The 22,052-nt window shown below is 44.4% G+C and overlaps 1 protein-coding gene across 1 annotated transcript in view; it reads right to left on the reverse strand.

Moving 5' to 3' along the window:
* Positions 1-22,052, reverse strand: part of PARP8 (poly(ADP-ribose) polymerase family member 8) — a 377,448-nt gene that overhangs the window by 23,312 nt on the left and 332,084 nt on the right. Inside the window, exons 19-22 of the mRNA XM_077285314.1 lie at positions 18,708-18,756; positions 11,525-11,637; positions 4,855-4,927; positions 3,992-4,061 (exon numbers count right to left, since the gene is read on the reverse strand). Of these exons, the coding sequence (XP_077141429.1) occupies positions 3,992-4,061; positions 4,855-4,927; positions 11,525-11,637; positions 18,708-18,756 (305 nt within the window). The remainder of the gene's footprint in view (positions 1-3,991; positions 4,062-4,854; positions 4,928-11,524; positions 11,638-18,707; positions 18,757-22,052) is intronic.

Raw genomic sequence — 22,052 nt, forward strand, 5'->3', positions numbered from 1 at the left:
AAGGATTCTAGTATAGTAAGGCTTTCTTAAGTTGCTTGCAGGGAATGTTTTCACCCCAATAATGGGAAATTGTGCTTCAAAGTAAGGCCAAAATGTGTGTCATTAAGGCCTTTATTAAACTGTTTGGCCTCAGACTCTCTGGCCTTCCAATAGAAGAACAGATCATCTGTGTAATGATAACATAGCAAAATCTTATAAATGAAAAGTTTGCGGTTATAAATGTGTAATTTTTCAAAATGCCCCAGGAAGAGATTGGTACATGAAGGAGAACATCTACTGCCCATCGCACTGCCCTCTGTTTGACAGAACATCCTGGAGTTAGATTTTAAAATATTATTGTTCACGATAAAGGAAATTCTTTCAAGGAGAAATTCTTCCCAGTCCAAAGGCAAATGGGGGTCACGTGAGAGGACATGATTGATGGCTTCCAGCCCTAGTGTAGGAATAAAGGCCACTAACAGCCGCTGTGAGGAAACCATTGTTAGTCAGATCATCAGTCTTCACACCTTGTAGTATGCTAATAACTTGAGTGGAATCTTTTAAATAGGATGGCAAGGTAAGTACCCATTTCTGGAGGTGTAAGTCAAGATAATATGAAAGGTTGTTTAATAAGGATTCGATGCCTGAAATGATAGGGTGCCCAGGGGGATTGGAGGTGCAATCTGATCTTTGGCAAATGAAAGAAGAATGTTGAAAACAATTCTTTATTAACGAATCATTGTTTTTCTCTTTTTCTTATCTTTACTTGTAAGCATCTGTAATAAATACATTATAACTCCTGGTGGATACACTTAAAGGATTGGAATTTAGTGGTTGATAAAAATCTTTATCCGAAAGGGTTCTCATTGCTTCTCTTACAGTCAGTTCTATTCTGATTTTTCTACTCTATTTTTCATGATTGGAAAAGTTCCTTGTAAAGATGAGTGAATATATTCGGGTGGAAATGAATTCTATGTGAATCTGCAAAAAAAATCCACATTTTTGAAAATACAGATTTTCGTGAATTCACTTTGCATGGATGTAGCAAAATGTCTGCCATTCTCAAAGCTCGCTGCGCACCATCTGGTCCTCAGAGCCACCTTTTCGTTGCCCTGTCGCAAGCATGATCTTCAGGCCTGTTTACTTAATTCCAGATCTTCCAGGTCTAAGAGTTCACTCAATGTTGCACCTTGTCACGTCACCAACGAGTGACTCTCAGTAATCTCTGAGAGCTGGTCATGGACAACAGTCCCGGCCTAGAGTGAGGGAAGGAGGTAGTCACTCAGGATTTTACGGTACATGGCTCCATCCATTCTCCCATTGATGCGGTGAAGTAGTCCTTCGTCCTAAACAGAGAAACACCCCCAAAACATAATGTTTCCACCTCCATTCTTGACTGTAGGTACAGTGTTCTTTTGGTTAATTCCAAAGACCTCAATTTTTGTCTCATCTGACCACAGCACCTTCTCCCAATCACTCACAGAATCATCCAGGTGTTCATTAGCAAACTTCAGAGGGGCCTGCACATGTGCCTTCTTGAGCAGGGGGACCCTGCGGGTACTGCAGGATTTTAAACCTTTATGGCGTAATGTGTTACCAATGGTTTTCTTGATGACTGTGGTCCCAGCTCCCTTCAGATCATTAACAAGTTCCCCCCGTGCAGTTTCAGGCTAATCTCTCACCTTCCTCGTGATCAATGATACCCCACAAGGTGAGATTTTGCATGGTGCCCCAGATCGATGTCGGTTGACAGTCATATTGTATTTCTCCCATTTTCTTACTATTGCACCACCAGTTGTCTCTTTCTCACCCAGCATCTTACTTATGGTTTTGTAGCCCATTCCAGCTTTGTGCAGGTCTATGATTTTGTCCCTGACATCCTTATAAAGCTCTTTGGTCTTGCCCATGTTGTAGAGGTTAGCGTCTGACTGACTAATTGAGTCTGTGGACAGGAGTCTTTTATAAAGGTGACTATGTAACACAGCCATCTTTAATGCAGGTTACGAATTGAATAGAAGCGTCTAACTGGTCTGTAGGAGCCAGAACTCTTCACGGTTGGTAGGGTATCAAATACTTATTTCTCGCTGCAAAATGCAAATACATTTATATAATTTATGCAATGTGATTTTCTGGATTCTATTTTTGATATTCTATCTCTCACTCTTAAAATTATAGACTGTTCAAGTCTTTGTCAGTGGGTAAACTTACAAAATCAGCAAGGGATCAAATACTTATTTCCACCACTGTATAATCATAATGATTTATTAAGGTATTAAATTATCACTATTCTTCCTCTCTTCTACTGAATTTATTCAGACCAAATCGAATCTACTCCAAAATTTGTGTGAATCTGCCCCTCTCTGCACATGGACCTTATCTTAAATGTTTAAGTCATTTATGGACAAATCTCCTCACACATTTTAATTATGCAGAAGGTTAGCCTAAAGGTACCTTCACACTAAGCGACTTTACAACGATAACGATAGCGATCCGTGACGTTGCAGCGTCCTGGGTAGCGATATCGTTGTGTTTGACACGCAGCAGCGATCAGGATCCCGCTGTGAGATCGCTGGTCATTGCTGAAAGTCCAGAACTTTATTTCGTCACTGGATTTCCCGCTGACATCGCTGAATCGGTGTGTGTGACACCGATCCAGCGATGTCTTCACTGGTAACCAGGGTTAACATCGGGTTACTAAGCGCAGGGCCGCGCTTAGTAACCCGATGTTTACTCTGGTTACCATTGTAAATGTAAAAAAAAAAACACATACTCACATTCCGGTGCCCGACGTCCGCTTCCCTGCACTCCTCCTGCATCCTGTGTAAGTGCCGGCCGTAAGGCAGAGCGGTGACGTCACCGCTCTGCTCTGTGGGAGATGCCGGAGATGTTCGGTGCTGACACAGGATGCAGGAGGAGTGCAGGGAAGCGGACGCCGGGCACCGGAATGTGAGTATGTGGGGTTTTTTTTTACATTTACCATGGTAATCAGGGTAAACATCGGGTTACTAAGCGCGGCCCTGCGCTTAGTAACCCGATGTTTACCCTGGTTACCCGTGGACTTCGGCATCGTTTGTCGCTGGAGAGCCGTCTGTGTGACAGCTCTCCACCCATCTGAACTTAACAAAAGTTAACTTGTTTGATGCCACACACTTTGATTGCTAATATCTCTGCAACAGAGAGGCACAATAAAAATTCCGCTTTGCAGTCACTAGCACGTAATATGTCCAGTTTGACATAAAAAAGTGTGGTGAAAGGTCATCTTTAAGTCACCAGCTCCAATGGATAAAAGAGGCTAAAAAATAAAAAAAGACTCCAGCACTGAGACCAATTTGAGGCATATGATCAGACTGACCTCCACCCTGAAATTGAGTGAGTTGAGCGACGAAAGACAGGGGAGCTGCAGAGTTTGCATAAGAACAGGTGAGAAAGGTACCATAAATACATTGGTTGTTTTTGCCTGTGTGATTTTTATCCCCTTCCTGGTCCCCAAAAGAATCCAACCAAATTCTCTAGATTTTATTGGATTCCCGCCTATTGAATCCCAAAATATTTGGATTCTGGTGATTCTGGCAATTCCTATTTGATCAGTTAAGAAGTTACGAATTTACTCATCTCTAATGAAGAGTCATGAAGAGTCACGCAGTCGTGGCTCAACTGGTGACCCAATCACCGGGATACAACATTACAAGCTAGCTTCAATGGCATCTTGCACATGTGTAGTAAAGCAAGGAGTATTTGCCTCGACTCTAGGGGCAGAAAAATCATGGCAGGTTCCTTTTATATTTCCTTCTTTTGCATTTACTTATACATTTCTTATGTTTCCCAAAAATGCATCAAAAATGCCACCAATAGGTTAACCAATTGTGGGGAGAAGTTTACTTTAATTCTGCCTAGTGATCCAAATGCATACCGTATGTCACCTAAGTCCGTCCACATGACTGTCCATGCATGAATAACCACTGAACAAGATATAATATAAACAAACAACAAAGAGAGGAAATCTGCCACTTACCTGAGTAGCCGAATGATATGCTTGCTAATGGACTTAGATATATTCCACTTCCGTACATGGCACCGTGAAGCTAAATCAATATCAGGAGAGATTAGCATCACATAAATGGTTTACCCCATTATTCAATAGTTGTTCACAACTACATAAATGGCAGGTGCTCAGATACATTTACAAAGAACAAACAAAAAATCTATAGATATTATCAGCAGACGCCCCGGGGTCACACGGTCATCGATTTGAGCAGTTCTTGTGGGTGGATGCAGTAAAATGATTTAAGAAAATAAAACCAAATCTGGAGATTATTGTGTCAGACATATGCGCTGTCCAAGTCATAAAAATCTTATTAAATGTCAAAATTCACTTGTTTTTACTTCTTCAGGTGTCACTAACTTGAAGTTTAATTAAAGTAATCGTTTTATGGATTCAATGTAATTTTGTTTCAAAGTTGGAACATTTTAACTATTTGTATGATAATTTTTAATCGCTTGAAAAAGTAATATAAAAAAAGGATCAACAGCATATAAAAAAAGCAAGAGTGTATGACTTGTGATCGTCACCTCTGACATCGGGTCGGTCAGAAGTTGTGGTCACAAGATGGCGGCGCGGGACCGGAGTGGCACTAGGAAGAGGTGAAGATGGCGACTGGTGAGTATCAGACTAGGGTGAGGAAATTTGGATGAGTATCACCACTCCAGCACTGAAATAAAAAACCACTGGAGTGGTGCTTTAAAACACCATCTATTTAGAGGGTGCTGTATAACACTGCCAATTTCTCACCCGCAAAGTTTTATGGAAATTTCCAGAAAATAGGCAACTGATGAGGGTAACTCATTTATAAGCATTTCTACAATATGTGATGATACCTGCAGTCTTGTATTGGAAGCAACTACTAATCCGTTCCTCAGAATAGAGTGCCAATTTTCAATGTGCGAGCCACTGCAACAGAAAACATAACACGGGTTCTATTTGCAGTTGTTGTATGAAGTAATGTAGACCAGTAGTCCCCGACCTGCTGTGGAACTACAACTCCCAGCATTTAATGAAAACCTCCAGATGTCAAAGCATACTAGGAGTTCTGGTTTTCGCAAAACAGCCTGTAACGTCGGGACCCTGGTGCCTTACCGAGTATTATAAATAGAATATGTAGCCAAGGGTCTCTGCAATAGATCCTGCGGTGGGATGCAAAAGTCATATTTTGGTATAGACCCCCATTACTAACTAAATCACAGTGACCCCTGCTGCAAGATTTTGATAATGCTATAAAGACCTAAAGAACCTAAGTTGGTTTGTAAACTGACAATAAAGTCTGTGTCACATTGTCCTCGTATGGACCACAAAGTCTAGAACAGCCTGAACAGCCTCATTTATGGCTATGAGAATATATAATATTGTGCATGGGTCAGGAGACCATTGATGTGTTAGGAAACCATCGACCCATCAAGAGACCATCGACACATCAGGAGACCATTAACGGGTCAGGAGACCATCGACACGTCCGAAGACCATTGACGGGTCAGGAGACCATCGACACATCAGGAGACCATTAACGGGTCAGGAGACCATCGACACGTCCGAAGACCATTGACGGGTCAGGAGACCATCGACACATCAGGAGACCATTAACGGGTCAGGAGACCATCGACACGTCCGAAGACCATTGACGGGTCAGGAGACCATCGACACGTCAGGAGACCATTGACGGGTCAGGAGACCATTGACGGGTCAGGCTTAATACATGCCATCTTCCAATGTGATTAGTAGGCAAGGGACATTTCTAAATATGCCATTTTATCTTTGCTCTGATAACCTCTATGATTTATTCACTCCATTGTTGTGAATTTGGATTCTGGGCTCCCCCGGTGGCCGCTTGTGGAATTGGACTTGTCATCCTCTTTCCTGTTTCACCTGGTTCCATCAGTAGTGGGTGTCGCTATTTAAGCTCATTTCTCTGGTGGTTTCTTGCCGGTCAACAATGTTATCTGATGCCTCTCAGTGCTTGTTCCTGCTTCTAGACAACTACTAGATAAGTTGGACTTTTGTCCATGTTTTGTTTTGCCTATTTGTTCCAGTTCACAGCTGAAGTTTTGTTACTGTGTCTGGAAAGCTCTCGTTGATCAGGGATTGCTACTCTGGCGTTATGAGTTAATGCCAGAGTTTAAGGTAATCTCTGGATGGTGTTTTGTTAGTGTTTTTCTGCTGACCATGAAAGTATACTATCTGTCTTCTGCTATCTAGTAAGCGGACCTCAAATTTGCTAAGACTATTTTCCTGCTGCGTTTGTTGTTTCATCTGAACTCACCGTCATTATATGTGGGGGGCTACTGTCTTCTTTGGAATATTTCTCTAGAGGTGAGCCAGGTCTTATATTTCCCTCTGCTAGCTATTTAGGTCTTAGGCCAGAGCTGGGCATCTAGCGATAAATAGGAAATGCTACCTGGCTATTTCTAGTTGCGCGGCAGGCTTAGTTCATGGTCAGTATAGTTCCATCTTCCGAGAGCTTGTCCCTCTATAGGCTTGCTATGATCTCTGCCTGCAGAGATCATGACAGTTTGACCGGCCAATAAAGTGTTAAAGACCCAGGTTGAGAAAGGAGAGTTATAAGAAGTCTGCTGGAATTTTTTTTTTTTTTTTTTTTTCCTCCAGTCTGCCTTGCTGCAGTCTTTTTTCTCTCTCTCCTCCTAATCTCTGTATGCTCTGTGTGCACCTGACAATAATGGATCTCCAGAGTGTAACTGCGGGTTTGAATAATCTCATCACGAAAGTACAAAATTTACAAGATTTTGTGGTACATGCTCCGGTATCTGAGCCGAGAATTCCTTTGCCGGAGTTCTTCACAGGGAATAGAGCTAGCTTCCAGAATTTCCGAAATAATTGTAAGCTTTATTTGTCCCTGAAGTCTCGTTCAGCTGGAGACCCTGCTCAGCAGGTTAGGATTGTGATTTCCTTGCTCAGGGGTGACCCTCAAGATTGGGCCTTCTCATTGCCAGCAGGGGATCCTGCGTTACGCGATGTGGATGCGTTTTTTCTGGCCTTGGGCTTGCTTTATGAGGAACCTCATTTGGAACTTCAGGCAGAAAAAACTTTGATGGCACTATCTCAGGGGCAAGACGAAGCTGAAGTTTTCTGCCAAAAATTCCGTAAATGGTCTGTGCTTACTCAGTGGAATGAGTGCGCCTTGGCGGCAACTTTCAGAGAAGGTCTCTCTGATGCCGTTAAGGATGTTATGGTGGGGTTCCCTTTGCCTGCAGGTCTGAATGAGTCCATGACAATGGCTATTCAGATTGATAGGCGTCTGCGGGAGCGCAAACCGGTGCACCATCTGGCGGTGTCTATGGAAAAGACGCCAGAAAGTATGCAGTGTGATAGAATTCTGTCCAGGAGCGAGCGACAGAATTTTAGACGGAAGAATGGATTGTGTTTCTATTGTGGGGATTCTACTCATGTTATATCAGCATGCTCTAGGCGTACAAAGAAGCTTGATAAGTCTGTTTCCATTGGCACCATTCAGTCTAAGTTTATTTTGTCTGTAACCCTGATTTGTTCTTTGTCATCCATTGCCACGGACGCCTATGTTGACTCTGGCGCCGCTCTGAGTCTTATGGATTGGTCCTTTGCCAATCGTTGTGGTTTTGATTTAGAGCCTTTGGAGACTCTTATTCCTCTGAAGGGGATTGACTCCACCCCATTGGCTAATAATAAACCACAATACTGGACACAAGTAACCATGCGTATCAATCCGGATCACCAGGAGATTATTCGTTTCCTGGTGCTGTATAATTTACATGACGATTTGGTACTGGGATTGCCATGGTTGCAGTCTCACAACCCAGTCTTGGACTGGAGAGCAATGTCTGTGTTGAGCTGGGGATGTAAGGGTATTCATGGGGACGTACCTTTGGTTTCTATTTCGTCGTCCATTCCCTCTGAAGTCCCTGAGTTCCTCTCTGATTATCAAGACGTCTTTGACGAACCCAAGCTTGGGTCGTTACCTCCGCACCGTGAGTGCGATTGTGCCATAGATTTGATACCGGGTTGTAAATATCCAAAGGGTCGTTTGTTTAATTTGTCTGTGCCGGAACATGCTGCTATGCGGGAATATATAAAGGAGTCTTTGGAAAAGGGACATATTCGTCCATCTTCTTCTCCCTTGGGAGCTGGGTTTTTCTTTGTCTCAAAAAAAGACGGCTCTTTGAGACCATGTATTGATTATCGGCTTCTGAATAAGATCACTGTTAAGTATCAATACCCATTGCCATTGCTTACTGATTTGTTTGCTCGTATAGAGGGTGCTAAGTGGTTCTCTAAAATTGATCTTCGTGGGGCGTATAATTTGGTGCGGATCAGGCAGGGGGATGAGTGGAAGACCGCATTTAATACGCCCGAGGGCCACTTTGAGTATTTGGTCATGCCTTTTGGTCTTTCTAATGCCCCTTCAGTTTTCCAGTCTTTTATGCATGATATTTTCCGCGATTTTCTGGATAAATTTATGATAATATATCTGGATGATATTCTGATTTTTTCTGATGACTGGGACTCTCATGTCCAGCAGGTCAGGAGAGTTTTTCAGGTTCTGCGGTCTAATTCTTTATGTGTGAAGGGGTCTAAGTGCGTTTTTGGGGTCCAGAAAATTTCCTTTTTGGGGTATATTTTTTCTCCCTCTTCCATTGAGATGGATCCCGTCAAGGTGCAAGCTATTTGTGACTGGACTCAGCCCTCCTCTCTTAAGGGTCTTCAGAGATTTTTGGGCTTTGCCAACTTTTACCGCCGATTTATTGCTGGTTTTTCGGATGTCGTTAAACCACTGACTGATTTGACCAGACAAGGCGCTGATGTTGCTAATTGGTCCCCTCATGCTGTAGAGGCCTTTCAGGAGCTTAAGCGCCGTTTTGCCTCTGCCCCTGTGTTGCGTCAGCCTGATGTGAATCTGCCTTTTCAGGTTGAGGTTGACGCTTCGGAGATCGGAGCTGGGGCAGTGTTGTCGCAGAAAGGTTCCGACTGCTCCGTCATTAGGCCTTGTGCCTTCTTTTCTCGCAAATTTTCGCCCGCAGAGCGGAATTATGATGTTGGGAATCGGGAGCTTTTGGCCATGAAGTGGGCGTTTGAGGAGTGGCGCCATTGGCTCGAGGGGGCTAGGCATCAGGTGGTGGTATTGACTGACCACAAAAATTTGATTTATCTTGAGACTGCCAGACGCCTGAATCCTAGACAGGCGCGCTGGTCTTTATTTTTTTCTCGCTTTAATTTTGTGGTGTCATACCTACCGGGTTCTAAGAATGTTAAGGCAGATGCCCTTTCTAGGAGTTTTGACCCGGACTCTCCTGGTAATTCTGAACCCACAGGTATCCTTAGGGAGGGAGTAATTTTGTCGGCCGTTTCTCCTGATCTGCGGCGGTCCTTGCAAGAGTTTCAGGCGGATAGACCGGATCGTTGTCCGCCTGATAGACTGTTTGTTCCGGATGATTGGACCAGCAGAGTCATCTCTGAGGTACATTCTTCTGCATTGGCAGGTCATCCCGGAATTTTTGGTACCAGGGATTTGGTGGCAAGATCCTTCTGGTGGCCTTCCCTGTCACGAGATGTGCGAGTCTTTGTGCAGTCATGTGACGTTTGTGCTCGGGCCAAGTCTTGTAGTTCTCGGGCTAGCGGACTGCTGTTGCCCTTGCCTATTCCTAAGAGGCCTTGGACACACATTTCGATGGATTTTATTTCAGATCTGCCTGTTTCCCAGAAGATGTCTGTCATCTGGGTGGTCTGTGACCGTTTCTCTAAAATGGTCCATTTGGTTCCTCTGCCCAAGTTGCCTTCTTCTTCTGAGTTGGTTCCTCTGTTTTTTCAGAATGTTGTCCGATTGCACGGTATTCCTGAGAATATTGTTTCTGACAGAGGTACCCAATTTGTGTCTAGATTTTGGCGGGCATTCTGTGCTAGGATGGGCATAGATTTGTCTTTTTCATCTGCTTTTCACCCTCAGACTAATGGCCAGACCGAGCGGACTAATCAGACCCTTGAGACATATCTGAGGTGTTTTGTCTCTGCTGACCAGGATGATTGGGTTGCTTTTTTGCCATTGGCAGAGTTCGCCCTCAATAATCGGGCCAGTTCTTCCACCTTGGTGTCCCCGTTTTTCTGTAATTCGGGGTTTCACCCTCGATTTTCCTCCGGTCAGGTGGAATCCTCGGATTGTCCTGGAGTGGATGCGGTGGTGGAGAGATTGCATCACATCTGGGGGCAGGTTATGGACAATTTGAAGTTGTCCCAGGAGAAGACTCAGCGTTTTGCCAACCGTCATCGTCGTGTTGGTTCTCGGCTTTGTGTTGGAGATTTAGTGTGGTTGTCTTCTCGTTTTGTCCCTATGAGGGTCTCTTCTCCTAAGTTTAAACCTCGGTTCATCGGCCCTTATAGAATATTGGAGATTCTTAATCCTGTTTCTTTCCGTTTGGACCTCCCTGCGTCCTTTTCCATTCATAACGTTTTTCATCGGTCGTTATTGCGCAGGTATGAGGTACCTGTTGTACCTTCAGTTGAGCCTCCTGCTCCGGTGTTGGTTGAGGGTGAGTTGGAGTACGTTGTGGAGAAAATTTTGGACTCTCGTGTTTCCAGACGGAAACTCCAGTATCTGGTCAACTGGAAGGGTTACGGCCAGGAGGATAATTCTTGGGTCAATGCATCTGATGTTCATGCTTCTGATCTTGTTCGTGCCTTCCATAGGGCTCATCCTGGTCGCCCTGGTGGATCTGGTGAGGGTTCGGTGCCCCCTCCTTGAGGGGGGGGTACTGTTGTGAATTTGGATTCTGGGCTCCCCCGGTGGCCGCTTGTGGAATTGGACTTGTCATCCTCTTTCCTGTTTCACCTGGTTCCATCAGTAGTGGGTGTCGCTATTTAAGCTCATTTCTCTGGTGGTTTCTTGCCGGTCAACAATGTTATCTGATGCCTCTCAGTGCTTGTTCCTGCTTCTAGACAACTACTAGATAAGTTGGACTTTTGTCCATGTTTTGTTTTGCCTATTTGTTCCAGTTCACAGCTGAAGTTTTGTTACTGTGTCTGGAAAGCTCTCGTTGATCAGGGATTGCTACTCTGGCGTTATGAGTTAATGCCAGAGTTTAAGGTAATCTCTGGATGGTGTTTTGTTAGTGTTTTTCTGCTGACCATGAAAGTATACTATCTGTCTTCTGCTATCTAGTAAGCGGACCTCAAATTTGCTAAGACTATTTTCCTGCTGCGTTTGTTGTTTCATCTGAACTCACCGTCATTATATGTGGGGGGCTACTGTCTTCTTTGGAATATTTCTCTAGAGGTGAGCCAGGTCTTATATTTCCCTCTGCTAGCTATTTAGGTCTTAGGCCAGAGCTGGGCATCTAGCGATAAATAGGAAATGCTACCTGGCTATTTCTAGTTGCGCGGCAGGCTTAGTTCATGGTCAGTATAGTTCCATCTTCCGAGAGCTTGTCCCTCTATAGGCTTGCTATGATCTCTGCCTGCAGAGATCATGACACTCCATGTCACCATTAATCAGCAGAAAATGCTAGAACTCACTGAAATGCAAATGTGCTTCCGAAAAGTTTTTTAGCAGCTCTGAAATTCGCTTCTTTGGCTGGTGGACTGCTGAGTAGTAGGAACTGGTGAGGGGTGTGCATAAATTTCAGTTGCTGCAAAACATAAAATATCATAAAATGAGCACAGCTCTGTAGAGACAGAACACAAACATGTAGGTTAATCACACAGGATAACTCTCGTTAATAGGACTGTCAGTGATCCAGCAAATAGCTTACTAGACCAAAAGGCTATGGTCACGTATCGGGTTTAATCTGTCACATATTTACTAGAGGATCTGCTGGCAGGAATCTGAAGCTGGCACTCAGACTTCTGCCCCCAATGTGCAGTGTGACCTGCTGTGGAGGCACGAGGATTAGCACCTTCACCCCAACATAGGGATAGACATTGGCTTTTCTGTACGGAAACATGTGATGAGCCAACAAAATATTCCATTATTTGTGAATAAGCTTGCAGAAACCCCATTATATGAATGGGATGTGATTTGTCAGCAGAGATGACTTTGATGCAAATGAACATTGTTTCGTCACTGCAAGTGGGAAAACTCCTGCACACACTAATACCCTACCAGCAGTGGAGTAACCTGAAGCTCATGGGTCCCAATGCAAAAGCTCCAACGGAGCCCCTAATTATTGCAAGTCTCTAATAATATTGACCTTTTCATATGGGCCAACGTGAATTATTAGGCCCCTTAGGCTCCAGGGCCCGGGTGCAAATGCAACACTTGCACCTACTGTAGTTCCGCCCCCGCTTATCAGCAAGAACATAGAGTTATAAACCACAGCATATTCCCACCCAAATTCAGCTGCTGAACATTTGCAGATATTGGGGGCAACATAAAGGTGGGCTGTGCAGCATGAGTATTTTTTTCTGGCTTCAATCATTATTCCCTGTTTCTCAATGCTTTAACAACGCACCGTATTTTAGACTTCGAGATGCAATGTTTTTTTTTTCATCTGTGAGTTCTGTAAGACATTTTTACAGGAAATGTTTGCAGTGTCACTGCATTAATTTCTATTATGTCTTTTTTAGTTTTTTGTGGGTTGTCATAATTTTTATTGATACCATTTTGGGGTACATCTGTGTTTTTTTGTTTTTTGGTAAGCAAGATGAACAAAAGAACCCTCAAAACTGGAATTCACCAAGTGACATAAATTTCATGATCATTTTGTCTCATGGGTGATTACAGATACCAGATATGTATATGTATGCAGTCATAGCTTCTGCACCTTGCGTTATTCTGCTTGGAGGAGCTGTTCGGTATTTTGTAGTAAACTGTTGGAGGTGGCGACGGCCTCTGTATTTGGCCGAGCGCCCCCCATCAGCCCAAAGAGCTCATGTATGCATCAGTTATTTTCTCAAACAAGAAAATCGGTCTGAGTTTCATCAGTGTTTTTAATGATCTGTGTCAGCAGAGTCTGATCAGAGTTTTCTTCACTTTTTGTCTGATCAGAAAAAAATAGTTTCTCCATCTTCTCCTATCTAGCAGTCCGTTAAAAACGGATGGCACTCGGTTGGCATCTGAGTGCTGTTCGATTTTTTTCATGGACCCTTTGACTTTCATTGAGTTTGATGACACTCTGATCAACATCGGATCTGTCTCCATGATGTCACACATAGACCACTCGATTATGGACATGTAAACAGCCACATAGACCATCAGTTTTTAGTAGCACCAAATCTGTCAAGCTTTTTTTTTACATTTCTTGCCTTAAAAGGGTTGTTCACTACTGAACGAGCCCTTATTATTGGACTCGACGTGCAGTATAATATAAAAATACACTGCACACTTACCACCCACATCGTTCCTCCGATCTCCACTATGTCTCTATGGTCAGCCACCACCGATCGGCAGAAGCCTTTACTATTTCATCTGAACAGCACGTGATCACTGGAAGTCACTGGGAGACCGAGCAGAGATCGGAGGAACGACACCGTCCATTATTATATTGTGCTGTACATCAGAGCTATTAAGAAGGGGTTGTCCAGTGGTGGGCAACTCCATAAATACAGGACTTTGTCATTTTTATTTTGTAAACATATGTTTATGATCAGACATCTGTACTGCAGTATATTATGCCAGTCAGTGTAAAGTGGTTATGAAGACTCTTAGTCATACTGTCATTCTGTTTAACCATTAAGAGGTGACAGTTGGCACTGACCATGGCATCCAAGGAGGCAATCAACAAGGATCAAAGTTATCTTTCATCCTTGTTGTTGGAGCTGGGTGTCAGCTACAGTAATGGCCAAAAGTGTTGGTACCCTTGAAATTGTTCCAGAAAATTAAGTATTTCTCCCAGAAAATTATAGCAATTACACATGTTTTGTTATATACATGATTATTTCCTTTGTGTGTATTGGAACAACACAAAAAAAAACAGAGGGAAAAAAGGCAAATTGGACACAATTTCACACAAATTTCACACAATACCCCCAAAATGGGGTGGACAAAATAGTTGGCAGCCTCAACTTAATATTTGGTTGCATACCCTTGGCAAGAAATAACTGCAATCAATCGCATCCTATAACCGTCAACAAGCTTCTTAGGCCGGAGTCACACTAGCGTATATCATCTGATGCGATATGCTACTGACCCACGGCTACTTCTCTGCTGTGAGCGGGAGGCGAGTATCATGCTACTGTGCTCCGATCCTCTAGCATGACAGGATCGACACACAGCTGTGGAGGAGACAGAAAAAGTAATTTCTCCATGTCTTCTGCTGCCAGTGTCGGCTGGAATCGCACTGCACTCGAGTGATATCCGAGTACAGTGTGATGTTTCACTCGCCCCCATCGACTTGTATGGGTGCGAGTGAGCCGAGTCTCGTTGACAACTGCATCATGCTCCTGGATCGGCCTGAGGAAATAATCACAGAGCTGCCCCATAGTATAGCACTGGACTGTGGTGTTTTATCGCATAGCACTCGGCCATGTTATACGGTAGGGTGACTCCGGCCTCACGCCTTTCAATTGTAATTTTGCACCACTCTTTTTTTGAAAACTACTCGAGATCTCACATATTTGAAGGCGCCTTGTCCCAGCAGCAATCTCTCCACAGGTGTTTAATGGGATTTAGATCCGGACTCATTGCTGGCCACATCAGAACCCTCCAGCGTTTTGTTTCCATACATTTTTGGGTGCTTTTTAAAGTATATTTGGGGTCATTGTCCTGCTGGATGACCTAGGACACAAACCCAGCTTTCTGACACTGAGCACTACATTGCAACCCAAAATTCTTTGGTAATGTTCAGATTTCATGATGCCTTGCACACAGTCACAGTCAAGGCACACAGTGCCAGAGGCTGCAAAACAACCCCAAAACATCTCTGAACCTCCACCATCTACAAGTAGAATGATGTGCTTTACCAAAATGCTCTACCTTGGTCTCATCTGTCCACAAGACGCTTTCACAGAAGAATTTTGGCTTATTCACATACATTTTGGCAAACTTCAGTCTAGCTGTTTTATGTCTCTGTGTCAGCAGTGGGGTCATCCTGGGTCTGCTGCCATAGTGCTTCATGTAATTCAAATGTCAACAGATTGTTCACGCTGACAGTGATGTATCCTGAGCCTGCAGGACAGCTTGAATTTCTTTGGAACTTGATAGGGGCTGCTTATCCACCATCCGGACTATCCTGGGTTGCAACCGTTCATCAATTTCTCTCTGCCTTCCACATCCACATAGATTAGCTGCAGTGCCATGGGTTGTTAACTTCTTGATTGTGTTTCGCACCATGGACAAAGGAACATCAAGGTTTCTGGAGAAGGACTTGTAACCTTGAGATTGTTGATATTTTTCACAATTTAGGTTCTCAAGTAGTGATGAGCGAATATACTCGTTACTCGAGATTTCCCAAGCACTCTCAGGTGAGCTCCGAGTATTTTTTATTTCTCGGAGATTTAGTTTTCTTCGCCGCAGCTGAATGATTTACATCTGTTAGCCAGCATAAGTACATGAGGGGATTCCCTAGCAACCAGGCAACCCCCACATGTACTTACACTGTCTAACAGATGTAAATCATTCAGCTGCGGCAAGAAAAACTAAATTTCCGAGCGCTAAAAAATACTCGGAGGACACTCAAGCGTGCTCGGTAAATTTCAAGTAACGAGTATATTCGCTCATCACTATTCTCAAGTCCTCAGGTAGCTCTATTCTCCTCTTTTCATTCCCCATGCTTAGTATGGAACACACAGACACACAATGCAAAGATTGAGTCAACTTCTCCCCTATTTATCGGATTTCAGGTGTGATTTTCATAAAGCCAACACCTGTTACTTACCACAGGTGAGTTTGAATGAGCATCACATGCTTCAAACAAAGTTGTTTACCCACAATTTTGGAAAGGTGCCAACAATTTTGTGAGGCCCAATTTTTTTTTTTGTGAAAAATGATTTCCAATTTTTTTATTTATTTATGTGTGTGTTATTCCAATGTGTATAACAAAAATATGTGTGTTAGGGGTCGAGTTCCCGTCTCTGCACAGGGGGAATCTCGGGCCATCTCCGCTGTGGTCTCCCATTCTTCTCCTGCCGCAGTGGAGCCTGCTCAGCGGAGACGTCAGTCTCAGCGTCTCGCTCAGTCTGACTCTGTACAGAGAGTTACTGCTGCGTTTCCTGCTTCTGCCATTGAAGTCAGTGCTGGGCAGTGGTGAGCAGACGCTTCTGGGACTAAGTCCTGCTTTTCTCGTTCTGAGCATGCCCAGAGTAAGATCTCTCAGTGGAGATCGGGGGTCACATGATCAGACACTGCAGCTAAGGTCCTGTAGGTGCTCACGCTCTGTGGCAGCCTCTCATCGGTCCTTCCAGGAAGGTCCTGTACGTGCTGCAACTATTTAAGGCTCGCATGGCGGCACGGCCATGTGCTAGTATTGCTCTTTATTTATGTACTTTGCGCCAGTGTGGTCTTGTATGAGTTTGTTCAGGGACCCGGCTGAAATAAGCCCCTAGAATGCTGGCACCTCCGGCGAGGAGTTTCGTGTGCATGCATGACCACTGACTGCTCTTGTTTAGACAGTTAGCCTGTGCCTCTGTGGAGTCTAACAGGGCGCAGTGCTTTGAGTTCACGGCTGCTCTGTGAAGTAACAGAGTTAGCTAACACCGTCATTTAGTTCCGCTATTTGCTAGGTTCTCCTGCACGGTGGACCCTGGGCTGCGAACGCATCTATCATAATAAAATCTATATATTCATTTGGTGCGTTCCGCTAGCCCTAACAATGTGTAACTGCAATAATATTAAGGGAGAAATACTTCATTTTCTGGAACAATTTCAAGGGTGTCAGCACTTTCGGCCATGACTAATGTTGAGCGATACCTTCCGATATTCAAAAGTATCGGTATAGGATTGGATCGGCCGATATCCAAAAAATGTCGGATCTCGCCGATACCGATACCCATACAAGTCAATGGGACACAAATATCGGAAGGTATCCTGGATGGTTCCCAGGGTCTGAAGGAGAGGAAACTCTCCTTCAGGCCCTGGGATCCATATTCATGTAAAAAATAAAGAATAAAAATAAAAAATATGGATATACTCACCCTCGGACGGCCCCTCGCTGTCACCGCTGCAAGCGTCTGCCTCCGTTCCTAAGAATGCAGAGTGAAGGACCTTCGATGACGTCGCGGCTTGTGATTGGTCGCGTGACCGCTCATCTGACCGCTCACGCGACCAATCACAAGCCGCGACGTCATCGCAGGTCCTACACTCGCTGTATTCTTAGGAGCGGAGGCTGCTGGTTACACCGCTAAGGTCCAGGGTCCGCCGGAGGGGTGAGTATATCCATATTTTTTATTTTTATTCTTTATTTTTTACATGAATATGGATCCCAGGGCCTGAAGGAGAGTTTCCTCTCCTCCAGACCCTGGGAACCACACACTGGGAACTTCCGATTCCGATTTCCGATATCACAAAAATATCGGAACTCGGTATCGGAATTCCGATACAGCGAATATCGGCCGATACCCGATATTTGCAGTATCGGAATGCTCAACACTAGCCATGACTGTATATAACACAGCCAGGACCCACATGTATGAATGAAGTTTAATCTCATTGTCATGAATTTTAGCAATCACTATAATTGAAATAAAATGTGTGACTTTTCACTCCCCTTTCTCCAGGAGGGCTGGGGTAGCCATCAGAACAAATTTATTATGAATTGCAACCAAAGGTAGCTCAAATTATAGCACAAATCTATATTCATTGTAATCATAAATGTCAATTCCTGTCAGTAGAGCTGACCAAGGGGCCACTGGGACACCAGGGATAAGTACTGCCCTTCAACTGAGCACTGCAAACATGTAAAAATGTTTTTGAATTACCAATACACAGTTCCCCATTTAGCTAACTAGGCCAGCAAGGACATAAGAGCAATCCCACTGAGACACAGGAAAATAGTATTAAAAAAAAAAGTATTAAAGGGAATAAGATGAACTTTCTCCAAACTGGACATACAATATGGGCGTGCAGGTCTTGAGAGATAAATTCTAAATTCATCAACACCTTTAAATCTTCTATCTATTGCTGCATTCCTGAGTAATTAGTATTTTAAGTCATATGCAAATACGATCTTAAGTGCTTTTGGCATGACAGAGCACTTCCCAAGGTGATGTTCCCTCACCTAGCACTAGCCGCCTCTTTAAGATGACTGACAGCTCACTGTCTGCCTGACGTCAGGTGCCAAGCAAGGAAATCAGACAGTAGGCTAACAATCAAGCCAAAGTGGCTGATGCTGGGCAGGGACACAACCTGGTGAGGCAGAGACTTGGGAAGTGCTCTGTCATCATGCCCAGAGCACTTACTGACTTATTTTGCACATGACTAAAAACACTGATTTCTTGGGCGTGCAGAAATCGATAGCAGATATAAAAGTGTTAATAGATTTACCTTTAAAAGACCCATATATGCAGATTAGGAGGAGGAGGGGTTTGATTTTACTGACAGATTGGCTTGACACCTACAGGGTCATTAGGAAACGTTTGGTGCATTCGGCTGTAAAACTGATCTATAGTGTACAATACTTGAACGGTAAGTACTGTCATACAATGCAATACATGCTGAGAAAGAAAATTAACACAAAAATACAGCATAAAGCATTAAAAACATAAAACAATGCACTGTATAATCAAGCCATATGACTTCATTGCTTATATTATAAAGCTCACTTACCCTGTTTACTGGCAGTTTCACTATATGAGACCTATTACTTGAAATAACCCTGCAAAAAAATAAGCAAAGAATAAGCAGATGTTCTCCGACACTTCGTTTCTAAAGCTCAGTGCGCGTTAGTGATTTACGTGGTAATTGTGGAGCGAATGGCAGTCTGCAAATATCCTTTTTCAGCCACTTCTCTTATTGCCTTTACTGAAGATATCTTAATGTGTGAGGTAACAAAGCGGGAAGGAAAAAGCCCCAGTTACAGTGACAAACACGACAGCTCGACTCCAAACATAAAAACTGTGATGAGAGCAATAAGTAAAGCGAATTTTCTCGGCCTTAATGCAAAATCTGTATCAGGGCTCATGTCTATGAATTGTTACTAATAATACTGGTGTCCTCTTAAGTGAGACGGGTCATTGTTACCTCTGCACCCTGTGCAGCCTCTGGTCCCAGATTGAGAAGCATTAGCCTACAGCTGTCACGATCCCACCAGGGGGTTGGTCAGCGGATAGCACGACACACACAATGGGATGGTATAGGGGAGAGGAAGGCCCTAACGATAGGGAATGATGGATGGGAAACCTCCTAAGCTCCAACCTGAGCTTGTCACTGCACTCCCCTAATGCCCTAAGCGGGTCCTTCCCCCAGCCACCATCACGAACCTCGTCACTCGCTGTCAACTTGCACTCCCCTGACTAGTGCACTGGCTGGCAAGGGAGCTAGCCTCACCACTGCAGATGGTACTGCAGCGCCCCAGAGTCCTGGTCGTTGCAGTAATATTATTCTTCCACCTGGAGGAGTGATATTACGTCTGAAGACAATAAAGAAGATCTCTTTGCCAGGTATCACAAACCATACACCACACTTCACACTCCAGTCCACCAGGGGGAGCTATGCTCCTATCTATTAGGGAACTCCTCACAATTAGGTAAAACTGGTGGATTGGATAGAAAGTTAGTTAGAAGCTGACTGGGCTTCATGCAGGCAGCATCCTGTGAGTCAGAAGCTGACTGGGCTTCACCGAGTCAGTTCCTGTCAGGCAGACAGAGGGGAAGGAGGAACATCACAGAGCTGCAGACAGAGAGGTCCCTGACAGGGGTGGGATCCTGTCAGAGGCCTAGACAGAGGGCCACGGAGCTGTGCCTGCCCCACGTGCGGCAGCATCCTAAGGAAGGACACGAAAGAGAATTTTATTGTAGCGGGTGAGAAACGAAGTCATAGCACAAGGAGAGGAATCCAGAGGGGGTTCTGCCCTGCAAAAGGCTGCCTCCTTCTGAGGCGCAGAATCCGGTAGCCGGAACACTGAGGGAGCAATCTTCTTCAAGCCTTGCTTCAGAGACCGGCAGCACAGTTAATTCCACATTGGCTGCCCGATCATATACCCAGGAGGCATGGTGGCAACTTGTGGGGGCTGGGGTACCATCTGGGGGACAGAGAGAAAGAGACATTCCATCTACAATAGTTGTGAGGACCTTACCGAGAAGCTCAGCAGGGAGGTACTACAACACACAGGAGCTAGAGGAAGGCTACTGATTTCCACCTGGATAAGGGGACTCTGGAATTGCCTTCAGACCGGCCGGACTCTGCCTACCCTGTGTTCTGGTGCCCTGGACTGTGGATGCTGAAGCCTTCAGTAAAGGTAAAGAGACTGCAACCTTGTGTCCTCGTTATTCACTGCACCTTACATCATCCACCATCTACACTCTGGGAAGCCCTGGGGATACACTTCACCTGTGGGAAGGTATACCATCTAGCTGCCATCACATCATCCCCAGCGGACCCCTAAGCAGCGTCGGTCACCCTGACCGAATACCACAGGTGGTGTCACGAACATTATCCCTTTATACAAACTTTCCCTTTTATTGGACGTCCCTCAAAAGGGCCACGGACCGGGTCGGGCCACCGTGACATCCCCATCGAGAACTGAAGGACCCGATACCGAGTACCCCATTGCCCTTACGTGGGGGTGCTCCAGTACAACACAGGGGGTGGTGACAAACACGAGATAGACAAGGTAAAAACACAACACTTAGCTTCCAGACTCCACTGCTAAGCTCCACACCGCAGATGACACAGAAACAGGACTCCAAACTCCAGAAGTAGCTGACATCAGAGTGCTGCAACTACAAGGCTGGTCTCCATAGAGAAAGTCTATCACCAACAGTCAGTTGATGCATCAGGCGACCATTTAAAGCATGGTGGGAGTGGTCACCACCCACATCAGCTGACCTAGCAACTCTGCAGTTGCAGCAGGCTGCCAGCAGGGGAAACTGACATTAACCCCTGCTGGCCTGAAAGGAAAAAAGCTACATTTAAAACATAGTGGATCCAGTGCTGCTACAAATCCAAAAATGGATCTTGACAACAGTGATAAAGAAAAAGCAAGTCAATTTGCCATATTTATATATATTAAATTAAAAGCACATATACATTGGGAGCTGTAACATAATGTAACTCAGGGAGGATGTATCAATGCTGCAACCTGTACAGCCACATAGGAGCCCAAAAGGTAAGAGGGACCACTACCACCTACTCAGCATGTGGAATTGTGCATTATGATGAGGTACTGGACTCTAAAGGGTCCATATACTGTTATTGATTAGTCCTCTTCTGTTTGCATCCGCTCCTGGTATAACTGTAACGTTGTCATAGACTCCCATTCACTAAACAGAGGCCAAAAGGTTGTTAGTTTGGCCTCCATCTGGTTTCTGTGCTTCCTATATAGAAAAACACTGCAAAGAAACATATACAATGCGGTATCCATTATTTTTATCATTGGGTGGATGGATGACTAGGTATCCATTGTGATTGTGGCCACTATCAGGCGCAGGGCTGTGGAGTCGGAGTCGTGGAGTCGGTGTCCATTTTGGTGGAGCCGGAGTCGGCATAAAATAGACCGACTCCGACTCCTAAAGTATATAATTAATTGGGTTCAGTAGTTCAGTGCAGGATGTGCTGTAAATGTTTTCAAAAGATTTGGGGAAAGTTATAAAATGTCTTATAAATGTCTGTTTGGTTTCTAATCTAAGGATCTCAGCTTTTAGTTGAGATGAATCTGTGCTGCACTTTATGTACATGCTCATTAGTGACCAGTGCTGCACTATATGTACATGCTCAGTAGTGAGGCAGGGCTGCACTTTATATACATGCTCTGTAGTGACCAGTGCTGCACTTTATGTTCATGCTCAGTAGTGAGCCAGTGCTGCTTTATTTGTACATCCTCAGTAGTGAGCCAGTGCTGTTCTTTATGGACATGCTCAGTAGTGAGGCAGTGCTGCACTTTATGTACATCCTCATTAGTGAGCCAGTGCTGCACTTTATGTACATGCTCAGTAGTGAGGCAGTGCTGCATTT

Source organism: Ranitomeya variabilis, chromosome 1 (genome assembly GCF_051348905.1).
Source record: "Ranitomeya variabilis isolate aRanVar5 chromosome 1, aRanVar5.hap1, whole genome shotgun sequence".
Classification (NCBI taxonomy): domain Eukaryota; kingdom Metazoa; phylum Chordata; class Amphibia; order Anura; family Dendrobatidae; genus Ranitomeya; species Ranitomeya variabilis.